This window comes from Petromyzon marinus, chromosome 10 (genome assembly GCF_048934315.1).
Source record: "Petromyzon marinus isolate PM22_M1 ecotype Great Lakes invasive population chromosome 10, UKy_Petmar_22M1.pri1.0, whole genome shotgun sequence".
Lineage (NCBI taxonomy): Eukaryota > Metazoa > Chordata > Hyperoartia > Petromyzontiformes > Petromyzontidae > Petromyzon > Petromyzon marinus.
The window spans coordinates 7,200,386-7,225,191 of record NC_133676.1 but is presented as its reverse complement, the minus strand read 5'-3'; the positions used below and the strand labels follow the sequence as shown (position 1 = coordinate 7,225,191).

General features: G+C 42.0%; 2 protein-coding genes across 6 annotated transcripts in view; one reads left to right on the top strand and one right to left on the bottom strand.

Moving 5' to 3' along the window:
- POU6F2 (POU class 6 homeobox 2) overlaps positions 1-12,463 on the bottom strand; it is a 57,660-nt gene extending 45,197 nt beyond the window's left edge. For 2 of the 3 annotated variants that reach the window (XM_032951554.2, XM_032951556.2), the window contains exon 1: positions 11,840-12,463. The gene's annotated coding sequence lies outside the window, so the exon portion shown is untranslated. The other variant, XM_032951555.2, reaches the window with a different exon arrangement.
- A 121-nt stretch (positions 12,464-12,584) lies between these two features.
- Positions 12,585-24,806, top strand: part of VPS41 (VPS41 subunit of HOPS complex) — a 30,325-nt gene continuing 18,103 nt past the window's right edge. Inside the window, exons 1-7 of one of the 3 annotated variants that reach the window (XM_032951553.2) lie at positions 12,585-12,700; positions 15,896-15,934; positions 18,046-18,147; positions 19,527-19,604; positions 19,940-20,014; positions 21,086-21,151; positions 21,427-21,492. In XM_032951553.2, coding sequence (XP_032807444.1) covers positions 12,683-12,700; positions 15,896-15,934; positions 18,046-18,147; positions 19,527-19,604; positions 19,940-20,014; positions 21,086-21,151; positions 21,427-21,492 — 444 coding nt within the window. In that variant the 5' untranslated portion in view covers positions 12,585-12,682. Of the gene's footprint in view, positions 12,701-12,764; positions 12,798-15,895; positions 15,935-18,045; positions 18,148-19,526; positions 19,605-19,939; positions 20,015-21,085; positions 21,152-21,426; positions 21,493-24,806 lie in introns of those variants that run through there. The other 2 variants (XM_076066095.1, XM_076066094.1) reach the window with 2 other exon arrangements.

Below are 24,806 nucleotides of genomic sequence, written 5' to 3'. Positions count from 1 at the left end.
GGGGCGCCTCCAGGTTGAGGATGCTTCCCTGCTTAAATTGCGACGCCGTGTCAGAGAGACTGATGGGGGCGGGGATCAATGGGGTGTCGCCTTTGTCATTCTTCGGGGTGGATTGCTCATGCATTGGGATGGAGGGTTGCGCCGTTATAACATTGTTGTGCCCACTGCCCTGCGGGGTAAGGTCATTTGGGCAGTACACGAGCGCCTGTTGCACCTGGGTGTGCATAAGACGTAGGCCACACTAAAGTTGGACTTCCTTCTGGCCTGGCGTGGCTGAGGATGTCGCTAATTTGTTGAAGGGGTGTGTGCAGTGCACGCGGCGGAAGCCACTGGCGAAACCCTGTTGTCCACCGTTGCAATCGATTCAGGTTTCCCGCGTAAATGAACTAATTGCTCTGGACATCCTTGGTCCATTTCCCACTACCCCTCGTGGGAATAAGTATTTGCTAGTGGGAGTCGAGTATTTTTCACGATGGCCTGTGGCCTGGCCGCTCCCCAACCAGTCGGCGGTGACGATCACTGAGGCATTCCTCAATGGCTATGATGGACAAGGGTGCTCCCAGACGTCTTATGACCGATAAGGGCAATATTTTTTCTTCTAAATTATTGCGCGAGGTGTGCGATTTGTTGGGAACAAGGAAAGTACGCATGTCACCATACCACCCGCAGATGGATGGCATAGTTGAGCGGCTGCACAGGACTCCATGTTGAGCCATCAGGTCAGCGAGTCCCAACTCGACTGGGATTTGCATATTTCCGGAGTCCTATCTGCACATAGGATGGCCCATCACGCATACACCGGTTTCTCACCGTTTTTTTTATGTACAGAAGAGAACACGACCCCCTGATTGATGTTTAGTTATGCGCTCCGTGCGCCTTACCCATCACAAGCTTTCCGAAGCGCGGGAAGCTTCCAGGTTAAATTCCAATTCGCGCTAATTGGCAATTGAGCGGCTGAGGGGTTTCTGTGCTTCTGCACATAAGTGGGTGCCTGGGGACAGAGTCTGGTTGCACTGTCCACAGGTACTGGTGGGTATGTCGCCAAAATGGTACAAACCCTGGAGAGGGCTGGTTGATGTGATTCGGGTCGTTCGACCACAGTGTGTCCAGATTTGCTTGGGGCGGCGGAGTTGGTTTGTACATCCCTCACGCCTCAAGCCTTTCATCGCTCCTCTTGAGTTCGTTCCATCTCCACACTGCAGGGGCCGAGTGTCAGATGTGTCCGACGAGCTGAGGTGTGTGCCCGCTGAGGTTGGTCCTCAGGGGAGTCGTGTTATCCCGTCCTCAGGTGCCGCGTGCCTGACGCCCTCCGAGCCGCCGCCTGTGCTGTCTCCACTGGATTCTGGAGAATAGAACCCGTCCACCTGGCCTACTGCTCTTCGTGAAGAGCCGGGTTCGACGGGACATTTGCATATTCCCCCTGGGACCTCCAGGGAAGGCGAGCCCACCTACCCTGGGGGCCCAGCCACAAGGATTCGATCAAAAACTCTTCAGTTTTCGTAATCCCTATGCACACACACTCCCACACCGTCAGTTGGTTGTCGCACTTGGTAGGCCGTATCGGTTATTGTCTGAACCTAGCCTTTATTGTGCTTGCGGGTATTGTTACATGGTGAGGGTGGGAGATGTTGGTGATGGAGGGGATTCCGAGCGTTCGCGTTACTGCATTTTTTTTCTCTCGTGTTTGGGTATGTATTTGTTATTGTTGAGGCACACATAGCGTTTTAGTCACATTTGACTAACTTAAGGGTGGTCTTGTGTCGGGGGGAGATCCTGCTAGAGGATTCGAGAAGGTGGTCGTGGCCAAGGGCAGAGCCAGCCACAACCAGTGACGATATAAGCCGGGTCCCCAGAGGGGCCGGGGTTCAGCATTGCTGTTGTCATCCTGAAGAATCTACATTCGACATCCGAGAAGAGTTACCAACACGTGGACCTGGACCCAAGCTGGGGTCCTGTCCGTTGTAGCTACTCCCAGTGTAATTAGTGTAGTTAGCCGGGTGGTCCACCACCACAGGTTGTTATCTGGTGAAGGGGCAGTTACCCCTTTGTGTTGGTATCAATAAATGTGTTGCCTCCAAAGAGTGCGACTCAGTTGAACTCACTACACTAATACTAATGTCGAGGAGTATTGTGAGTAACCAATGAGGGGGCGAGCGGAAGGAGGTGCGAGCGGGTTGGGAGTCAAGGATGACGTAACGTCACGGGTTGCGTAAGGGGCTTTCGGAAAGCACTTTCGGGAACGTGGTCAGGGCCGAGCTGGGGGGAGGAGCCACCCAAGGGGTTCTTAAGGGGGACCCCGTCACGGGGGCGTGGTCGTCGTTGGGAGCCAGGGTAAGGACCGGCTGGAGGAGGTTCTCTCTCCCCGTCACGGAGCGGTGTTGGCTGATCCCCTGCTCCGGGCAGATGAGTGAGAGAGCCAAAGGGATAGCCGAGGGTTGGGTCCAGATAGTGTTCAGTGTCCGGGTGAAGGACCGTGATAGAGTGCACCTACACTGGTGTGAGTGTAGGATGCCAAGTGTGAGAGTGTTTTCATAAAGGGCAACAGCCCTTATAGTTTCGATTTACAGCTTTCGTGACTGCAATGATTCATCTTCTTTGGTTCTTTCGGTAAAGTCACGTAGAATGAGAATAAAATAATAAATTGATAAAATAAAATAACACAATAATATTCTCACGATGTTTCGGCCACAACACAAGCGGCCTTCATCAGGTGAAGGGGGGGGGGGCGAGACTGTCTGGTAGGACATTATTTTAACATTTGTTTTAAGAAAATGAAAACCGATAGAAAGCTCAAAAAGGTGGTCTACATTAAAATGCCACCCAATTTAGCTGCACATATCGGAAGGTTACTCAGTATTGGGCCTCGAGGCAGACGATGAAGGCGATGGTAATCTCTAAGGTTAGCCAGTGAGGATTAAAGAGAATAAATTCAACTCTATTAATACGAGCGGAGAAGCCACAACATTCTTGTATCAGCACATCAACTCAAGAATTCCCACAGAATAGACGGTGGCAGAAACGCAGTCGTTAAATCCACGACGACACCCTACTTTAATGCTGGTCTGGTTGACGATGGTCGTGGTGGGGTGAGGATGGCGGCGGGGTGGGGGGGCATAAAGAGAAGAAAAAAATACTCGCCAGGAGGGAGCAGCCCACATGTCACACAACAGCCGGCACAACTTGCCCACGGGGCCCGAGCGGATCAAACGGCCCATGGACCACATGCAGTGTGGCATGTGATAATCTATGAAAATGTTAATCGATAGAAATAGTTTAAGCTGTCGTGAAATGCGTCCTTGAAAGTCAATAACAATTTCACTCCCAACAATGTCCCATGCCATTAGGACCTTATTTATACAGCACTTAAAGACCCGACAAATGCACATAATAGCTGCCCTTGCTAAACTACAGGGATCTATTGTGCTTGTGTCTGTAAACACTTTTGTTGTGGCTTTTTGAACAATAAGTGGTGCTAGATACATTCTTCTGCTGAATTTGGGCTCTTGTGTGTAAAATACACATGCTACTGCCAACCTTTTGCGCACCTTTGTGAATACCATAAAAAAGCTGCAGATAAAGGGAAAGCAACATTTGGTGAGCGTGACGATGTTTCTCACCAATGTCTAATGCTTAAAAAAAATGCCTTATGTTTTGTTAAATGTAGCTCGTCAATTGAGTATGTTCATGTGGGTACAGCCAGTGGAGTCCTGCTCCTCGTTATTATTTTGTGCTATTAACTTGTGCCACAGCTGCACCAACAATATGAGCCAATGACATATTCAGCATATTGGTCCATTAACAAATAAATATCACATTGAATTACCGTATTACTCTGCATCAGTCGGTGGTGAATTTTGGCAAGACGTTCACAAGAATATTTGACCTTGACATTCGCTCACGATAGCCTACTCTTCAAAACTGCAGTATGCGATGTTTAATGTGAGCAGTTAATCGTGACAAAATATAAAGACAGCATGCATCCGGTGAATGGGATGGACAGAGGGTGAATCGAGTGAAATTGTAGGCGATTATGGGCCATTAAATTTAACATTATCAGACACGAGAATGACAGACGTGATATAACACAATCGCGTACTAATATCTTGTAGATACTATATGTGAACTATAAAGCTTCCCGTTCAAAACCTTTTACTGAATGTCCACTGTACCTTTATGCACCTATATTTATGTAGTGTTAACTGGTTTTAGAGGAGAGGTGGAAATTTGCCAGTGTGGATAATCCAGCTTCACAAGTGCTGTCCATGGTCCCATCTACTTTTTTCAACTGCAAAGCCATTGTAAATGCTGTCAGGTATTCGCCAGTTCTCCAACAAAGGGTATGACAAACACAGTAGTGATTACTCTGTATCTAAACAAAATTTAACGTCTTTTATGTAGGGTGATTACAAGGGACACTTAATAAATAAATGTTATTTCATACAGCTGATGTACGTGCAGAGTAACAACAATTACAATGTTTGGCTTGACCACCTGGATGTTAAATAAATAAGTATTACAAACGGACACTACCTTGAACAAAACTATTAATAAACAAAAACACACATTTGAGGTTTCTTTACATCATTATATTTTGTTAAATGACGCAGACACTACTAAATATCTGAATCACATCTCCATGTTAATTGCACGTTCTTGTTCAGCGCAACATCAAATGGCCATACACAGCATTCATACTTAGCAGACAATAGATGGACAGTTAACGGCTTTTCACTCGGATAACAATATTTGGTCAGCCTTTGTGCCCTTGACAGCCAACAACTTCGACAATGTTTGAGATGTACTTTTTAAATATTTCTTGGAAAAAGGGAGAAAAAATGTCAGTCGGCTGTATAATTGATTCCGTAAATCATATTGCTTTTATATAGTGTTCCGAGCAATGGTCAGCACCCTAGCATCCATCAGACGTACAGTGATGACCATGCCAGCCAATAGCGGCCCCCTTCTTAGCATTGTCATGGCAACGCATGATATAAAATCTCAGGCGTCAGTCCCTCTTTGGCCCACCTTTGACCTGATGTGGCACCAAAACCCTGCACCCCTCACGCATGGCCCGGCCAGCACTGTATTAGGTCACAGATTACTAAAGCAATGTGAGATTGAAGGCATTGCCTTTTGAGATCCCACTCTGAGCTAAACCAACCAGAGAAGCATACATTTTTACAATTGTATTCTGATAGTTACAAAAAAACATATAGGAGTAATGTTTCGTAAGTAAATGAGAATACATGTGCATCCATAATCAAGTTATACAAAATACACACAGTGGTTAAATATGTATTATCATACACAATATTCCATGGGTTTATGTAAGATATGGTGTACATATGTTTGAGTTAGTGGTGCAGTGGTTAACGCACTGCACTATGAACCCGCCGACTTGAATTTGATTTCCAACCATGGCAAACATCAACACATTCTTCTCCAGATAATGGCTAACTTTGGTGGCGAATAATATGTGAACCAGTTGTGGCCTCCCAATGATACCCTTCAAGCCACAATAACCAAGGCGGATGAATTGTGGTCAAACACCCCGAAGACTGACATAATGTGGGGAGGCCTTCATCCAGCAGTGGATTGACAAATGGCTGTACAAATATATATTTGAGAGTGTATGAGTGTTTGGGTAATTCATTTTGAAGTAAGAACAACCAGTCTTTCCATGCAGGTAAACTTAAAATTATTGTTATGAAATTACAAAAGAATCGTTCTAAATACACCTGACTTAGTGGCAACTTATTTCAGAGCCTGCTCTGAAAAAAGAGAGTAAAGTTTCAGAAATAAAAACTGATATATCATAGCATGATGGCACCAGACAAACATTGAACGAGCTCACAAATAGATCGCCACCAATCTCTAAAAGGATTTATACCGGCAAAGATCAGAATGAGTTTTTTTGCAAAACAAATACGAAACAAGAACACGCTCGCCTGAGACCTTTCTGGGCAACAATATCGATTGTACTATAACCCGAGTGCGCAATGGGCATTGTCGAATTATTTAAATCGTCACAGAGATGGCACCAGCACAGACCCACGACAAAATTGAGTGGAACGAACCCGGCTGATGAGAGCTTGCTATGATCCCATCTGACAGCCATGCCTCCTTTGATTTGTTTCCATGCTTGTAACTGTGACCCCCTACCTGCACTGATCGTATTAATCAACAGCAAACCCCAAGACAAAATCAGAGCAAAGAAGAAGGGCCAAAGCCATTTCTTCACATTTGCTGACCTTTCGAGAAGTTAATCTATTACGCAGCCACCACACTCCTTCACGGGCTAACTTTACCTTTTAGATATTACGATAGCCATTTTCAAAAGCGTAAAATAAGCAACTGGAACAGAAAGCACTGTAGAAGTTTTTTCTTGGTTTGTTCTAGAAAATGTATATTGACTCTGATCAAGGTAATTATATTATTTACAGCACGTGAGTGGCCATCTGCTTGCCACTATATGAACAATAAATGGACTGTTGCTATATTATCTGTTACATATTACAGCTCAGTCATGTATTGTATCCACTATAATACTGTGTCCACTATATGACTTAGTAAAAAAATTAGGTCATCGTAGCAAATGCATGTAAAATGTTGTATTATAATGATTAAAAAGTATAACTTTCTTGATTATAGAATGATTTATAAAATGCTGAACTGACTTTTGAAGAAATTATTCATTATATCGTGATTATGTTTGTTCCATTTCGGAATAGAATGTCATCTTTCGGCAGTTTCAGTCCGTGGTCTGATGACGCTAAAGGGTACGTGGGAGTATCAATTATGAATCATCTAATAGGAAATACAACACGGGCTCTCGTGCCAGACCAAGGACACAATCTACTGGACACACTTTTCCAAACGAATTACTTTGCTAACATAACATGAGACACACATGCACCGGAATTACAAACTACATGATACTTATAGAAATAGGTTTTACCCTTTTAACTGGCACAAAAAACTGACACCTTTATTCAAGGCATCATGTTTGCAATAACCACAACACAAGCAGTCAAAATGCAAACAAAAAAGACAACTCTTATAATAATATGCACTGTCCTTGAATTTGATTGGTCCACACCCGAGACGGCTTTTCAAGGACAGTGCATATTATTATCAGAGTTGTCTTTTTTGTTTGCATTTTGACTGCTTGTGTTGTGGTTATTGCAAACATGATGCCTTGAATAAAGGTGTCAGTTTTTTGTGCCAGTTAAAAGGGTAAAACCTATTCCTATATCTTGTTACTGGCAAAGGAGGTCTCATAATGTACATGATACTTGGCATGTTTTGCACTGCATTTTTTAAAACAAATAAAACCTATTGTACGACTCTTAAACACAGATTTACTTAAAGATCAAAACTTCTCAGCCAGAGCTTATGATACATATATTTTCATGACTTCTGTGACAAGTCATACACATGAGCCAATTGAGGTATTGAATAATGCTATAAGTTACATGAATCAAAATACAGTGCAACATATGTGGTATTGTTTGCTAACAATTAATTAACAAATAAAACAAAATTGCAAAGTGTGTGTATATATGCATCAGTTAATACTGGTCACACACTCAAGTGGTTCGGTAACACAATTAATGTGTATAAAGAGATTATGGAATTTCAAATCATGGCAAACGACCTTTAGTTATGCTTAGGGTCATTATTAGTTGTGTTGATTAAACCCGAATGAACCTGCATTGTTATTTTGAACGAGGTTCCTGTAGTATTCCTGTAAAGGCAAAGCCTTGCACCTCAACACCGAATGCATTCGAGTGTCCAAGAGATTCCTGCTGTAAAAAGAGCAATGTACCTAACACCATCATCATTTTTTATATCAACTGTTTTGCAAATGTGTGTGTTTTTTTAAATATATATACCATATATGCTTTTCCTGAAAAAGAACTGTAATTGTGTGCATTGCTGTAATGAGTAAATGGAATACTTAACCTAAATATTTTGTTTTAGTCACAATAAAATAATTCACAAATTAAATTACTTAAAACACTAAATATGTTTTGTAATGCAAATACGGTCGTGTCTTTTTTAGGCATTGCAACATTGCGTAACAAATATATTTAAAGATGGGCAGCAGTGGATATTGAATATTAGAATGGCATTTTCCTCTCACCTAGAACAACGAAAACAACGGGTAACATTCGGGCAAAAGGTGGGTTCATGCATAACCACATCTAACCATCGCCAACGCTGCCTCCGATTAGAATAGTCTTGTTGTTGTTGTTACTTGCAGGGACAAAATGGCCACCATGTTGTTTATGTGTCCCCATTGGTGGTGGTGGTGATCAACGGTTGGCCCCTATCGCTGGAATCGTCGTGCCCTTCTGCCAAGATGTGCGGTTAGCTCCTGGTGTGACACACAGACACACACACACACGCGCGTGTGCGCGCGCGCACCTCTAGAGAGCCGCCACGGTTTTACCCCTCGGTGGAACTGATCCGTGCACCTGTGCGGGAACTGGACAGGTAAGTGTGGCTCGCCTGCTGGATGTGAAGCACTCTTAAATGCCGTGAGATAACCTCCGTTAACTTGGATTTGTGGTCAAATCAATAAGCACCTTACTGTTTCTCGACTCTCAAAAGTATATTAATAGTAATCACTCATTTTTCATCAACCCGCAGTGACCGTGGCACGGTGAAGTGATCAAAATAACCCCAATGACCGGCACGATGTGGAGAGGCCTTCATCCTGCAGTGGATTGACAAAAGGTTATAAATATTAGTTTAAAAAATAAACATTGGACATGCCCATATTGGTATATATTAATTAATAGCTTTATTATGATATACGCAAATATTGCGCTTGTGAAATCAATCCAAGAGTTGTGTAAATTTCACAACCAGACCAAAACATTGCTATTAGGTCTAACTGAAAATTCATACAGAACCACGTGTTGTGAGAAACACAATCAGTAGTAACAGAGTGGATAACGCGTCAGTAAAAATGTTCTTAAATTGGTCTGTAAAACAAGTGGCATATTTAATTACCTCCATGACATGATTTTCATGGGAAGCAAGATTGGAAATGGTATATATACTTACAAAGAGTAAAAAAAATTACATTTGTCTATTTACGTTAAGTAAATATGTGGATATACAGTCTACTATTCAAAACATTGTATTTGCAAGTATTTTATGAAAGCAGGTACGCCTGTCATATCATCGTTTCAAATCGAGCTATCCTCAAAATATGCGTGATACAAACTATAAAAACAAATATTCAACTGTTTTAAATATTCTTCATACATATACAACCCAAACGCCTGTAAGCACAATCTGTCAGGATTTACATTTTTGTAAGAGTTTTATATTCACGTGTACTCGCATCGCCAATTTAAAAGATTCATTAAATTCAGCACCGAGGCTCGGGTAACTGCGTTTAAAATAAAAAAAAGTCGCCCAAGGCATAGCGTCGGGTTATTTAAACTAAGCAGAAGGGCAGTCGCGGATGTGCAGGTTAAGAGGGCAAGCAGCTCGTGGTTTAAAGGGAGAGAGAGAGAGAGATAGACGCCACGCGCAGCTGGTCTGCTTCCTCACCAGTGCGCATCTGCAAAACTTGGGGATAAAATTAACGAACTTAATGGGAGCGCAGTCTCATGCAAACGAAGACGAATTCACTGATTCGTGTATTTGTATATACGTAACAACATTCTCCGCAGGGTGCATAGACACCTGCACAACGTTGTTACTGCATGACGTGCTGCATCTACACAAAAAATACACGACAACTAGGTAAATACGACAATTTAGCCGCAAAACGAGCAATCTAAACTCACTTTTTTTTTGCTTAACTCCGAGGCGTCCATTGACAAAGAGACAATGCATCAAATTGGATTGACGACGGGGAGCCGTACCGCACTGGTTCGCGCACCACTGCGTCGCGAACCCCGGTACAGTTGTCCGAGTTCGATTCCCGGTCACGACTAACATCACACCAATAGGGGGGCGAGTGACCTCTGAACCATTCCTTGGGCCTCTCCGCTTCAATTTACGCGCATTGACCGGCGTGGTCGGTAGTTACCACGAAACCCGCATAAGGCACACGGCGTGGGGAGAGAGGCATTCGTCCCGAAGTTGATGTAACAAGAGGCTTAAACTGACCGTCTGATTACCGTTTACACACAACTCTCTACGTTCAAAAGGAAAGCCCGCGGAAGCGTGTGTATGACGAATACAGCGGCGCTTTGAAGCGCTTGAGCACCGTGTTTTTGTGGCACGGTTATTCTATCGTTGCAAAAAAACAAAAGTTGCTGGCATCACGATTTTTTGTTTAACGGAAAAGCCGCGTAACGTCGATACCCCGCGGTCTGCTTGTATAACATCGCACATCCTGGCTTTGACATTCCTCATCGAAGACATCAGTGTAAAGCATCAACCGCATCAAAACATCAACAGGCCGATGTGTACATCTCCTTCACGAATGGAAACTGAAACACAAGTCAGTAGTGCGATTGTGGCCATGCAACCAAAACTGTGGACTATTATATAAACCGCTGCGCTCCTTCGACGAAGGAGGAATAGCTAAACTGTACCAACTCTCTCCTGATGCCCTCTCAACATTGACATATAGCTCCTGAACATATTGCCACACACAAAAATAGAATCGTTGGCGAGACTTACAATCGCCGTGGCACATTCGTTGAGGAGAGGCGAACGCGTGGAGTCCACGAAGCCCATTTCCCCGAAGCGGTTTGCACGAGACAAATACAAAACGCAGCTCTCCCCCACCCCCAAACTAAAATCCTGATCACCCTCCTCCTTCCACCCCATCTCTCTCACCCCTCCCCAAAAAAATCAATACACAACAAACCGCATTAATAATCACAACTGCTGGGGAAAATAAACCCCCCAAAAAACAAATTAGAGGACCGCCTTTTGACAGACTTTGAGCCATTGTAAAGTCATGCACAATGTTTATTAATGAGAGGGGTCGTGATTGCGTATAAATAATAATAGTAATAATGCGTGTTAGCCCAGTAAAGCAGAAACTCCATTAATTAAACATAAATATTAAATGCGAGCCTTTTACCATGCAGGTTAAAAGGTTGTGTGCTTTGATTAAACGGGAACACACGTCCAACACCAGAAAATAAATACATATTTAAACATTAGAACTGTCGCTATGAGCTGCGCCAAACTTACATAATAGAGTCCGATATTTAATACACGTTGAATGAGTTGCAGGAAAACGTGCTAAAAAGCGGGCGTATTTTTTTTTCGAGATTCATACTGTGTTTATAAAGTCTTCACGCTTTACCATACATTCACTTGTGCCCGTGCTTAGATTGTATTGTAAAAGCAACAACATGATTTCTATTTGATTGAAAACAAAACAACCTACCTACATATATACACACATTACCTTACCTGCATCCGTAAAGCTCGTCACGTAATGAAATTCATCATGAACATCGCATGAATAAGCCAGTTAATAATTGCATAGACACCTCTCCTTCGCTGCACACGTGAAAAGCAGCCCTTCTTTACGCTGGTGAAAGCAGATTCGATTTATATGCAATTGAAAACAAAAGAACCTCCCCACCTAGCTGCATACCTATTGCCGACCTGCATCCACATCTCATCCGCACGCTGAAAGTAATTTCAGCACCGTGGACAGCGCAGGAACAAGCCAAGAGTAATACAATGACATGGGAACCTCTCTTAATGGTTGAACACGTGAAAGCGGCCCGTCTTAACAATTACAGTAATAACACTGCAATAATAAAACAATAACGGATCACACACACACACACAATAAATAAAATAAACATCTTCAAGAGAAGGCGATCAAACGTGATCTTCTTACCCGTCAATATTTCCCGGCGAGAGGCGTCCGGTGTGATGATGGTGTCGGTATGAGCTGGGGGAAGGTTGCGCCTTACCAATTGAGCCCCAAATCTGGCACGCGGTTAAGCCCCCGTCTCGATCAGCTGAGCGCAGGGGTAGGGACTCACGGGCAGAGGGGGTATACTACCACCGTCATCTCCAGCCGGCACAGCCAAGACCAGCAGCCCCCCACCACCCCAACTCCACTAACCCCCCCCCCCCTTCTCTCTACCCTGTACCTGTTGCCTTGTCTGTACCTTCAACGTGAAGATTAAATACACATACGTGCACACATACACAAACAGTCATGCGTGTGTCTGCATGTGTGTATCACTTGAGTGTGTACACTTTCTTGTTTTGCGGTATATATTATTTCATAAATATTTAGAATCGTTGTCGTTGGGTTTATCACACCTCTCCGAACACCTCTCACTCACTCCTCTCTCTTAAGGCAGCAGCTGTGCGTTGTGGGCCAGCATCACTCATCCCGTACCAGCGTGGCAATACTATGTGTAAAGCAATTTCTCTCAATGCCATGCGTTCTCATTATCATAATATATGCTGTGCTAACTTGCGGCGTGGATTCCCTCCCTCACCCACTCCCGCCATAAATTATGTTAATGTTACACGCAATTGTCCCGCCCAACGCTGCGCTTTCGCTTCAATAATTAACATAAAATAGATCCGCGTGAACCACGCCCCCCCCCTTCCCCCCCCCATCTTCGCCTTCCGCGCATTGCGTAGCCGAAAAGGCTGCGCGACCACCGCGGTCAGCTGACGAGGGCCGGAACTACTTTCTTCGCAAGGCACGTGACCGCGCGACATGGCCGACGTAAATAAGGTGCGGGGAGAGACGCGGGGCCAACCCGTCCTACGTCTTCCTCACTTGCCCTGTAACACTGTGACGGTGCCCAGGACGCATGCTAGCCTGCGTGCGTGTGCGTGTGTGTGCGCGCGCGCGTGTACACACACGCATTGCTGTCCGTTGCCAATAATGTCTGTACTGTGTGGTGAGTGCTGTACGTGGCACGCACTGTTTGGGGACTTGTGTACCTGGGACCTACTGTTTCGTGGTACGTGTACTGTACGTGGCACGTGTACTGTTTGAGAACTATACTGTACCTGGCACGTACTGTTGGTGGTACGTGTACTGTACGTGGTACGTATTGTTGGTACTGTACGTGGTGCTTACTGTTTGGGGACTATATTGTATCTGGCACGTACTGTTGGTGGTACGTGTACTGTACGCGACACGCACTGTTTGGGGGCTATATTGTATCTGGCACGTACTGTATATGTGCTGTACATGGTACGTTACTGTCCCCCGCACAACTACTGTATTGTGTACTGTGTGTACAGTGTGCTCGTCACTGTGAATGCCTGTGCAGTATACGCAGGAACTATACTGCGAGTACTGTATGTGGTAGAATATCACAGTACTGTTGTACCTCCTGGTGAATGTGTACAGTCTTACACCACCGTTTTGATGCTGCCAGTGGAGTGCAATGCGTAAAGTACGGTGCTTTCTGAATACCGTGTACAGAATTCCCATGGGGAATACTGTATTGTGTACATTTTCTATGCGGTACTCTACCCATGCAGAATATGTACGAGCACTGAACTCGGTGAATAGTTTGCGTATAGAATGCACAATGCAGTGCCCATGGGGATATTTTGTGTACATTTGTGTCCGTGGTTAATAATAATAAGATCGGCGAATACTCTTTCCACGCCTCCTGGGCGGTACTGTCTTCTTTGTTGGCTGTCAATGTTTTCGGTCATTTTATCGACCGAGCGAGGTGCCCTGCCCATTCCCACTTCCTCTTACATCTGCAACTTGGTTAGTTTCTCTAATCCATGACTTCCTCTTCCGGTCTCTTCTGTAGACACGTGGTTAAGTTTGACAAAAGCAACACTCATATTCTGCAGTCGCTCGCCTCTTTGTTCCTGCACAAATCAAGGCCTTGAAATAATATAAAAAAATTATCCAATCCGTTTATATAGAGAACGGTTAGTTAAAACTTGAGATGTTGTAAAGAAAGTGACATTAACAATACTCAAGACAAGGAGATGCACTCTCACCTAGGCTGAAAAAATGATAAAGCAATAAATGGAGAGTGTATTTTACAAATTTCAATATAAACAATGTTAATGCACTCGAATATGAAGGCCTTATATTTTTTTAAAGGCCCGAAAAGCTGAGCTGAAAGATAAATACGAGCAAAATAAAAGTCGCGTATGACACGTTAGCTGAGCAAAATGACAAATGCTGGAGGGATACAACAGAGGTCTACGTTAGAAGTGTTAATGCGGGCGTATGAATATATTATCCCACTCGATTCGTTTGTGATTAATCTTGCCGTCATACAATAGTGGGTTGAAAAAGAAGGATGTGAAGAGTTAACGTGTTCCGGTAATCGGCAACCGTTTCGTCCAGCGACACTTTAAGAGTAGAGAGAGAGCAGAAATATCGACGTGCATTTGGAGATTTGCGATTACAATGTGTTCCACGAAACGCCAAAGTTGACGTGGATGCTGTTGCAATTGATTCACGAACAATTTTTTGTTCTATTCAACCATCAAATAAGGATACTTAGAAAATCAAAGCAAAAATCACGACAATCTGTGGGTTTTTTTTTCTGCTGTTATATTTTGAAAAAAACTTTGGCAGGTCACGCCGTTTATACGCCTAAGCCAGGTTCCACTATTTCTTCTACCTCGCATTACTACATGCACTTTTCGAGATGTATACGAGCACAATTATATATTTTTTTGTCCCCAATTAATTGCATCATATTTAGTTGCTTGAACTATGTATGCCCCATCATACATATGCAGTCGTGTTCACGTGTTAGTGCACTCTATGCATACAGTCCTCTTGCGTTGTACTGCATACACTACATTCCTGCATATGTGGATTTGTGCTTCTGGTTGTAGTGGAGATCTTATAGAATGTTACGCCTCGGATACATCTTAGCTTTGCTTATTTGAATTCTGTACAGTTTAGCGACAGCTGTGCAGAACATACATATGCAAGACTTTTCACTGTGGTGTACGGTCATACCCTGATTTAGGTCTCACTCTTTTACGTCGTTTCGCAAATACGTCGGATCACGTTATTAATACTACCACCTGATTTTCGTCGCCTCAACCCACACGTCGCTCGTATCCGTCGCCTGAGCCATCGCCTCCCATCTATCCTGTAATGTGGTTTGATTTACGTCGTTTCGATATTCGACGCACGTTTCAGGAACCGCATCCCCGATGTAAAACGGGGTATTATTATTATTATACCTTGATAGGAGATTACACAATCCTTCTGTGTGTGAGTGCTGCACACTGATCTGCAATCAATAGTGGTGTATTTAGAGCCCAGGGAAGTTGGGATTATTGTTGACATGGGCTTGGTACTCATGGTATATGCGTGTGTGTTTGGTAGAGGTAGTGCTAGTCCTCTCTTAACCTCAGATATTCCAATGTTGGCCATGTCACTAGTGGGCGACGAAACGAATAAACGTCACTATCAATTCCCTAAACAAATAACTTCCGTCTAAATTGTAACCACACCTGGTGTGTAGACAGCTGTGTGTTATAGCAAATGTGAACAATGCAGCTGTTTGCTGTCAGTGCATTGTTTCACATTTAAGTACTATTTTATATTGCCACATAATAAATACAAGTAATACATTGTTAGAGGAAAGTTACTTGTAAATCGTTAATGAAATATAGACACCTAAACAGTACATGCATTTTGTATAGTTGTCCCAAGTAATTTTTATATAATGTTTCAGTGTAAATAGTGTTTCCTAAAGTTTCGATGGCAAGTGCACATCCATTTTCAGGGGTATTTTCAAACATGTGCATGCCAGTACTTTGTCTTCTATCATCTTGTCAGTGTTTTATTTATATTTTACAAATGTACGAACACAGAAGCTTTAAGCGTTATACTGCCACAATGTTGAGAACTGGTGTAATTGAATGCACAATGTTAGAATTAAAAGCATGCTGTTTTAATAAATGTGTATATCCTTCCCAGGAAACCTTTAACACTGGCGACTCTGAGGATGACTCCGAGGTAAGTTGGTTATTATTTTCAAATTTACTTCTGATGTTGAAGCATAATAATTGTTTTTTTTTTACCCTTTTATCTGGCAACAAAACTGACACCTTTTTTACAAGGAGTCATGTATGCATTGACCACAATACTTGCGGTCGGAATGCAAACAAAAAACATAACTCTGATAATGTATGCACTGTCCTTGAAATTGATTGGTCCACACCCAAGACAGCTTTCTTTAGAGCTAACATGTACGAATATAAGGTGTCAGTTTTGTTGCCAGATAAAAGGATAAAAAACAATTATCATATTTTGCTACTGGCAAAGGAGGTTCCAATGATGTTGAAGCATGTTTCCGTTAATATGAAATACTATTTAGTGAAAGAGATTCTTCAGTTTTTTTATCATTTTAAACCTCCACCAAAGATGGCTGGCCAGGGTATTATCCATAAATTCTGGTGTCCTCCAGTTATTCAAACAAATAACTGGAAAAGTAGAAAAATATTGTTACGTAATGCGTTTCGTTTACCGCGAGGAACACAAAGGGCTATGAAAACGGTGAGATTTGTGACATTGATTGCCTTGGTGGAGCCCATGAAATGCCCTGTGATTTGAGTGAAGTGGATGCCGGATGATGATTTTTGGGGTCAAGAGCAGGAAAAGCTGAACATGACACCAATTTTGTCAAATCTGTGACTGCACTTAATGCAATCTAGAGGGATGAGAAAAGATTGCTTTCAAGCCAAGGTGCAGCAGTCAATGAGAGTGCAAGAAAAATGTGATCAGTTAACAGCTTGTGCCAGCCCATAAGAGCTTGCCAGCAGTATAAGCTTAATAAATCTACCAAACATAACCTCAATGGTCTCACGTATTATTTACCAACCGAATTCATTTAACTTAAAATAGTGCTTTCATTGTTGGTGTAATTTTCTTCAGTACGTTTTTTTGGTGTGTTTTCATTGCAGTGTATGCTGTAATTTTATCTGTCATTCTGTAAAGCTCTAGGATGAGAGTTTAGCACCGTGGACAGCAGTAAGAGTGTTCTCTGGTGATGGGATCATACAGTGACTTGACCACAGATTACAGGTCTTGGCAATGGTTGCAAAATAACAGTTGCTCTGGGAATAAAGATAGTAAGGTGCTTGTCTTTCTGATGCTTTACCATTGCGTTTTATTCTATATTTTTTATTTAGTAGAACTTTTCTAACATTAAAAGTAGTCTTTGTTTTGTAACCAAACATTTTACTTGAGTTTTAATTGTGCATATTTTCTGAATTGCAGATCATCCTTGTAATTGACTGCTTAATACTCCAATGCATCAACACTCATTTTTAAATGCTATGTCGTTCTGAAAAAAATAGGAAGGTGCAATATTTTGCAAAGAGTCAGATTAATTTCACTTTTGAAGACTATAATTTGTCATTCTGTCATGCACTCTAATGCCCCAAGTAAACTTGTACAGAAAAACACTTTGTTTTATGCAAATCTATTCGTGAGCACGAGATCTGTTGGACTATATGCACAAAAGGAATAACAATGGTTATAGCTGTACAGTCACTATGTAGCATATTGTATGTGCTCACCATGAGAAGTAGACATTATTTTGGGAAAGCTTCACGTGGAAAAATACTTTTAACAGGAGCAAAGAGAAAGTATGTCAATGGAGAAATGCTTTTAGAGCTGTAGGCCACAGTGCCGGTCTTGCTGATGTGCTTTATACAATCACTAGAAATGAGAAGTATGCATATTCATTTTTTTTGTAAATGTGTTCACTTCGCATGTTAAATCACCCATAATGCACTTGATCTCATCAGATCCTCAAGCTAAGGAGGATTTGGGCGGGAACAAGGGCTTTGATCGGCCACAACCAATTAGAATATAGGTGTTGACTGTTGTGGGGCGTTTTTGCCAGAAAAGTACGGTGTAGTAAAATGTGTTTTCTTGTCATCTTATTCTTCTGACATCTATGCCCCTGGCCTTCACCAACCCATGTTGACCTTCATGGTAAAATATGATCATATAACTCTACACAACCCGAACGGCATGGGGAGGCCCTCATCCAGCAGTGTATTGACAAAAGTACTGTACCGTACATGTAAATGTAGCCACGAGTGCCTTTTGTTTTCCAGGAGGAGCTGGAGGAGCCCAAACTGAAGTATGAACGCTTAGGGAACGAGGTGACCGATATTTTGAAGCATGACGCAGCCAGCTGCATGGCGGTGCACGACAAGGTAGAGTGCTGAATGAGCGCGCGTGTCTGGGCGCGAATGCCTCTGTCCTCATGTGTGCACTGGGAATTCATTATGGGTGGAAAACATTCTGTGTAAATAGTATATATATAAATATATTTTGAAATCCAAATTATAGCTGAAGAAATATGAAAATAATTGATACTTTGAGGTTGACATACTTTTTCTGTATAAGGAAGTAAAGAATATATGAGAGTGATGTATTAAAAGTAAGTACAACTTAACCCATTACTTACATGTTTTGAAATACTGCATTCATTTATATTCATATATTATATTATTGTCATATAAATGTTATTGGTTAGCACATTTAAATGCGGCTTCAAAATCATTTTAAAATTAGGTCAGTGCTACTTTATAACATTGCAGTCTTATGACTTAATTATGGCCCCTTAATCATCAAATATCTGTCCAGTATGCATAACAAAATAATGTTACGTATAATGCAATTTATACAATTCTCATTTAAATAATATACATTTTATATTTATCAGTTGAAAAGCCATGTAATTGTGGCACTCTTGAGACCATGTACATGTATCCAATTATCTACATTTATTGTGTATCGCTTTCATAATTTTGTTCCGCGCGCCTGTCTATCCTTCCATGTATCTGTTTACTTGTTTGCTTATATATTTACGCTATGCGCCGGCAATCGCGGTGCCGAGCGGAGCGTTGAGGCGAGCGAAAGCAGTGGCGCGGCGCAGTGGGCCTGGCCAGGCATCAGGCCTCGGTGGAGCGGCCCCGTGTTTTATTAAACAGTATTGATTTTCTGTCCACCGAGAGTGAGGAGGGAGCGAAAGGGCCGCCGCCTTCCTGGGGAACAGTAATCATAAAAAATGGCGCCTCTCCGCCACACTGAATTTTTAATGACGTCTCTTTGTGGTGCATTTTGTAATTTTTTTTTGGCTTTTATTTACAAATCTTTCGGTTGTGCTGTATTTATAAGCATCTGACGTGTATAGTCTCATTACTAAAATAATTCAAACCCAGAATGCCCTTTTTTATTGCAGATGCCTATATTCTGCTGTGTCCGCAGTCAGAAATCAACAGCTGTATATTGCAATATAAAACACAAGTCCTTCCAGCGTAAAGTTGCACTGGTTTAAAGTAATGGTTTTAATAAAAAAAATATTTCATATGTTACTGGATTTAACCTTGTATATACAGTCTTGTGATGTGTGTTTTTCCATTTTACTAATTTGGACTTTATAGATGAATAATGCCAAACAAATGAATTATATATAGGTGTATATTTATTTTTTTAATATGTTAGCATGACCTCTTTTTTTCATAATAAGACACTATTTTGTGCATGTTGGCAGCTTCAGTTTTGTAACGATGAATAAATTCACTTTCAGTTCGTGGCGTTGGGAACCCATTTTGGCAAAGTGTTTATTTTGGACGTCGATGGCAACAAAATCAGAGAGTTTTCATCTGTAAGTATCGTTTATACCTTGACACCACAGTCTATTGTCATGTGTAATATTGCATTTGAAGTGTTTTGCAGTGCCGCATGGTATGTATATACTCCATATATCTTAATCTTAAATAATTTTTAAAAAGAAATGTGAATGAAATTTATCATGTTATTAAGTTGTACAATGTATATTTTGCATATGTTAACACAAATTATGTGAGCTCCATGTTTCGTGCACAGTTTCACAATATGTGTAGACACCCTTTTCAAACAATGTTAGCACGCAGATTTAAAAGCACACTTGCTTGAATGCCTTTTAGTGTTGCTACTTAATGAGTACTATTTTCTGGCCAGCACACAGTGACTGTGAATCAAATCAGCTTGGATATGGATGGAGAATATATCGCCAGCTGCTCTGATGAGGGAAAGGTATTTTATGTTTCTTGCCTGTATTTCACCCCGTTCATCGAAATTTGTAATTATCAACCTAGGCACCACAATTAAAAAAGGTCACAAAATGTCATGTCTTTGAAATGGTTTGTGTGCCTTATCCTCTTGTTGAATACAACAGTACTAAGCATTGCTGTAAATTGCAGGAACAGTTAGTCTTTCTGCAAGTCTTGGGAATAAATTGCAGCTAATGTGTACATGTCAATTGAAGTCAGGTGAGCGCAGTGTACCTCAAAAGTGCCGTGGCTGCTGTATAATCAGAGAACATGACTGATGGATGGTTTCCAGTTGTAAAGAAGGAAATTCCAATTATTTGCTATAGTTCACATTTTGAAGTCAAGCACTAGCTTTCTTTGAGTAAGTGCACCTCTGATCCTCTGGTTCATATAATGTTGCTTGCTTGAAGTGCTACTGTTGGCGTCTGGTTTGTGCGTTTCATTTGGTTTGATGTTAAGGCGTTTATATTTCCTGGGAATGAGAGAGATGTAGCTAGTGGTGAGTAGAGTGGCAGGTTCTATGGGAGGACAAGGTCAGCTTAGCCAAATCTCAATTCTTTAATGCATTGACCTCCATGGAAATGGCAAATTTCTGCACCTGCGTCACTTCTAAGATTAGTTATAGCTTTATTTCCTGGGCAAAGTAATGATTCAACAACAATGGCAAAGGAGTATTTCCAAAGACACGTTGGTGCTTGTGGCATGATTTTAGTGGTATATAGCTATTGCATATTAGGTAAATACTTGAATTTTCTGAGGCTGCCAAAAATCTAGGCTGTTTCTCCATCATATTTCTGCAAACTCTGAATGGCTGCCCTTTGCATGCGAGGTCCCAAGATGCCAAGCAAGGCATTACAATTGATTGAACCTTTTACCAAAAGTAAAACACCCTGCAAATAGATTTAATTTACATTTAATTATTGCTTCCATACTGAAAGAGCAATTCGTGTTCTATAAATATATGTATACCGATGTATAATGCATTTGGCTCCGCCATTGCCAACAAGTTAATTGCACTGAAATGTATTTACCATGTTGGCGTTCATCTTTTCAGGTATTCATCCATGGTCTTTACAGCAGCGAGGCCAACACAGACTGCAATTTTGATTCGCCTATTAAAGCAAGTACATTTGTAATATACTACAACATTAAATGCCTGTTGTCTTATCCATCATGTTGCTCATTTTACGATGTATTGAGATTAATGAATGTTATATAATCGTTAAACAATGTTAACTGTGTTTATTTTTCTGCTTGAATATTACATTTCTAGTGTTGAAATGCAACTGAATATCATTTCATATTTCATTTATTATCTGAACTCTGTGACATGTGGGACCCATGGTTCTGGTGTATTGAGGAGAGTAACGTGAAGTGGCTGGTTTTGTATTTCAGGCGGTGGCTTTACACCCAGAATTTGGAAAGATTCAATCCAGGCAATACATTACAGGAAGTGACAAGGTAACTGACATGTTTTGACTGCAGGAAGCCCTACAACATTCTCCTAAAAGAACCCAGTAGATAATCAAAAGTGGCAATGTAGCCTTAAATAGATTTTATCGAGACCCCTTTTGAATTTCAACACACTGATTTTACGTTTTTTTAATTGTGGTTTAATTTTACCTACAACAGTTCTGAACAAATCTAAACATTATAAAGAGTAGTGCAGGGTGATAATAAGAGTAATAGCAACCACTATCGTACTCGCACGTATAATGTTTTTAATCTGACTAACATCAAAAAGTAATCTTCCTGGCTGGCTGCTGTCTGGGCGCCTCTCCACCCCAAGAAAAACTATTGTTGGCTATCGCCCATTGCCACCAAAGCTAGCTGGGTAACTGGCTAAACGAGATTTTCCATGTGTAGTGACGTAAATGGAGTCACTCTGGCGTTTAGCGCCAGCTACTGTCACAAGAGTGGAATTGTGCATCTTGAGCTTCTCTCTGGCACCGGAGTGGGTATGCCATAGAAGCGGGCCCTAGGGGGCATAGCTCTGGCGACAGTCAGAGGGAGAGCAAGTGAGGACGTGACAGTCTGGGTGAACCCGAGAGGGCATGTGATCTGGACAGGGTAGCGGGGGGGCCCGAAGGGTGGCTTGAGGGATACGTGATGTTCGGTCGAGAACCTTCTATGGCCGAAGGCGGAGCGAAGCCACGCTCAGGAGCATAAAAGGGAAGTCCCGGGAGCACTCATGGTCTGTCTTCTGGAATGAACCCGCTGTGCTACGCCTCCTCGATCTTCGGTCTTTGCTCGTTATGTACAGTGAGGGAAAAAAGTATTTGATCCCGTGCTGATTTTGTACGTTTGCCCACTGACAAAGAAATTATCAGTCTATAATTTTAATGGTAGGTTTATTTGAACAGTGAGAGACAGAATAACAACAACAAAATCCAGAAAAATGCATATCAAAAATGTTATAAATTGATTTGCATTTTAATGAGGGAAATGAGTATTTGACCCCCTCTCAATCAGAAAGATTTCTGGCTCCCAGGTGTCTTTTATATGGGTAACGAGCTGAGATTAGGAGCACACTCTTAAAGGGAGTGCTCCTAATGTCAGCTTGTTACCTGTATAAAAGGCGCCTGTCCACAGAAGCAATCAATCAGATTCCAAATTCGCCACCATGGCCAAGACCAAAGAGCTCTCCAAGGATGTCAGGGACAAGATTGTAGACCTACACAAGGCTGGAATGGGCTACAAGACCATTGCCAAGCAGCTTGGTGAGAAGGTGACAACAGTTGGTGCGATTATTCGCAAATGGAAGAAACACAAAAGAACTGTCAATCTCCTTCGGCCTGGGGCTCCATGCAAAATCTCACCTCGTGGAGTTGCAATGATCATGAGAACGGTGAGGAATCAGCTCAGAACTACACGGGAGGATCTTGTCAATGATCTCAAGGCAGCTGGGACCATAGTCACCAAGAAAACAATTGGTAACACACTACGCCGTGAAGGACTGAAATCCTGCAGCGCCCGGGAGGTCCCCCTGCTCAAGAAAGCACATACACATGCCCGTCTGAAGTTTGCCAATGAACATCTCAATGATTCAGAGGACAACTGGGTGAATGTGTTGTGGTCAGATGAGACCAAAATGGAGCTCTTTGGCATCAACTCAACTCGCCGTGTTTGGAGGAGTAGGAATGCTGCCTATGACCCCAAGAACACCATCCTCACCGTCAAACATGGAGGTGGAAACATTATGCTTTGGGGGTGTTTTTCTGCTAAGGGGACAGGACAACTTCACTGCATCAAAGGGACGATGGACGGGGCCAGGTACCGTCAAATCTTGGGTGAGAACCTCCTTCCCTCAGCCAGGGCATTGAAAATGAGTCGTGGATGGGTATTCCAGCATGACAATGACCCAAAACACACGGCCAAGGCAACAAAGGAGTGGCTCAAGAAGAAGCACATTAAGGTCCTGGAGTGGCCTAGACAGTCTCCAGACCTTAATCCCACAGAAAATCTGTGGAGGGAGCTGAAGGTGCGAGTTGGCAAACGTCAGACTTGGAGAAGATCTCCAAAGAGGAGTGGGACAAAATCCCTCCTGAGATGTGTGCAAACCTGGTGGCCAACTTCAAGAAACGTCTGACCTCTGTGATGTCCAACAAGGGTTTTGCCACCAAGTAGTAAGTCATGTTTTTCAGAGGGGTCAAATACTTATTTCCCTCATTAAAATGCAAATCATTTTTTATAACATTTTTGACATGCGTTTTTCTGGATTTTTTGTTGTTATTCTGTCTCTCACTGTTCACATAAACCTACCATTAAAATTATAGACTGATTATTTATTTGTCAGTGGGCAAACGTACAAAATCAGTAGGGGATCAAATACTTTTTTCCCTCACTGTAGTTACCCCGTTGGGGTCTAGTTAACTTGTGTACGTTTATGTAGTAGCCCTGTTGGGGCCGTTTAATACACCTGTTGCCTCCAAGTTCAAGTGTGTGCCTCCGTGAAGTACACTACACATGTAACGAATAAACATAAAACTGAGTTCGAATGACGGAAGAAGTTCGAAGGACTTATAATAGCGACACCGAAGAGGTGAAAGTAACGAATACAGAAGATTGACACGGTTCATTGTAAAGTGCTCTTAACTTTTCATTTTGTGCTCCTATTGTAATTATTTTGTCAGATTTAAAAAAAAAATCCATGAGAATATGAAAAATATACTTGCAATACATATTATCTTGACATTTTATTCTGTAAAAAAGCAGACTACTGTTAGTGCTCTCAGTACAGGATTGTGAGTAGAGAATGGAAGTGAATGAAAGTGATAGCTGTTTCTTCTTTTTCCGTTGCAGGGCAACGTGTTTTCTACTCGTTAATTTAAAATTAATTTATAGGGTGATTTCCCATTTAATAAGACATGCACATTTTTTGTCCATTGCAAAGGCCTGATAAATAGTTTAAAGGCATTAAGATTATCAGCAGAAAAAAAAATATAGCATGTTGCTAAAATGTAATAATATGCCATATTATTTATCTCTTCTTGCAGAATGGAGTGAATTTGATTTTGATGGCATGTGATGTTTTTGTTAAAAGTTGAGTTGAAACACAAGTGTCATAACAGTGCAAATACGGGTCATTAATGGGTGGAGATGAGGCGTCAATGTCTCTTAAATGCACATCATGTGATCGAACATGCAGTAACACTGACACCTGTGGTGCATTAGTATTGAGTTTTCTGCAGTTAGGGGCTTTTAAGTGTGCCCTTGCGTGATTGTATTTGTTTTCACATTTCAAATAATATGATAAAACTGTTCAAACAAGCTAT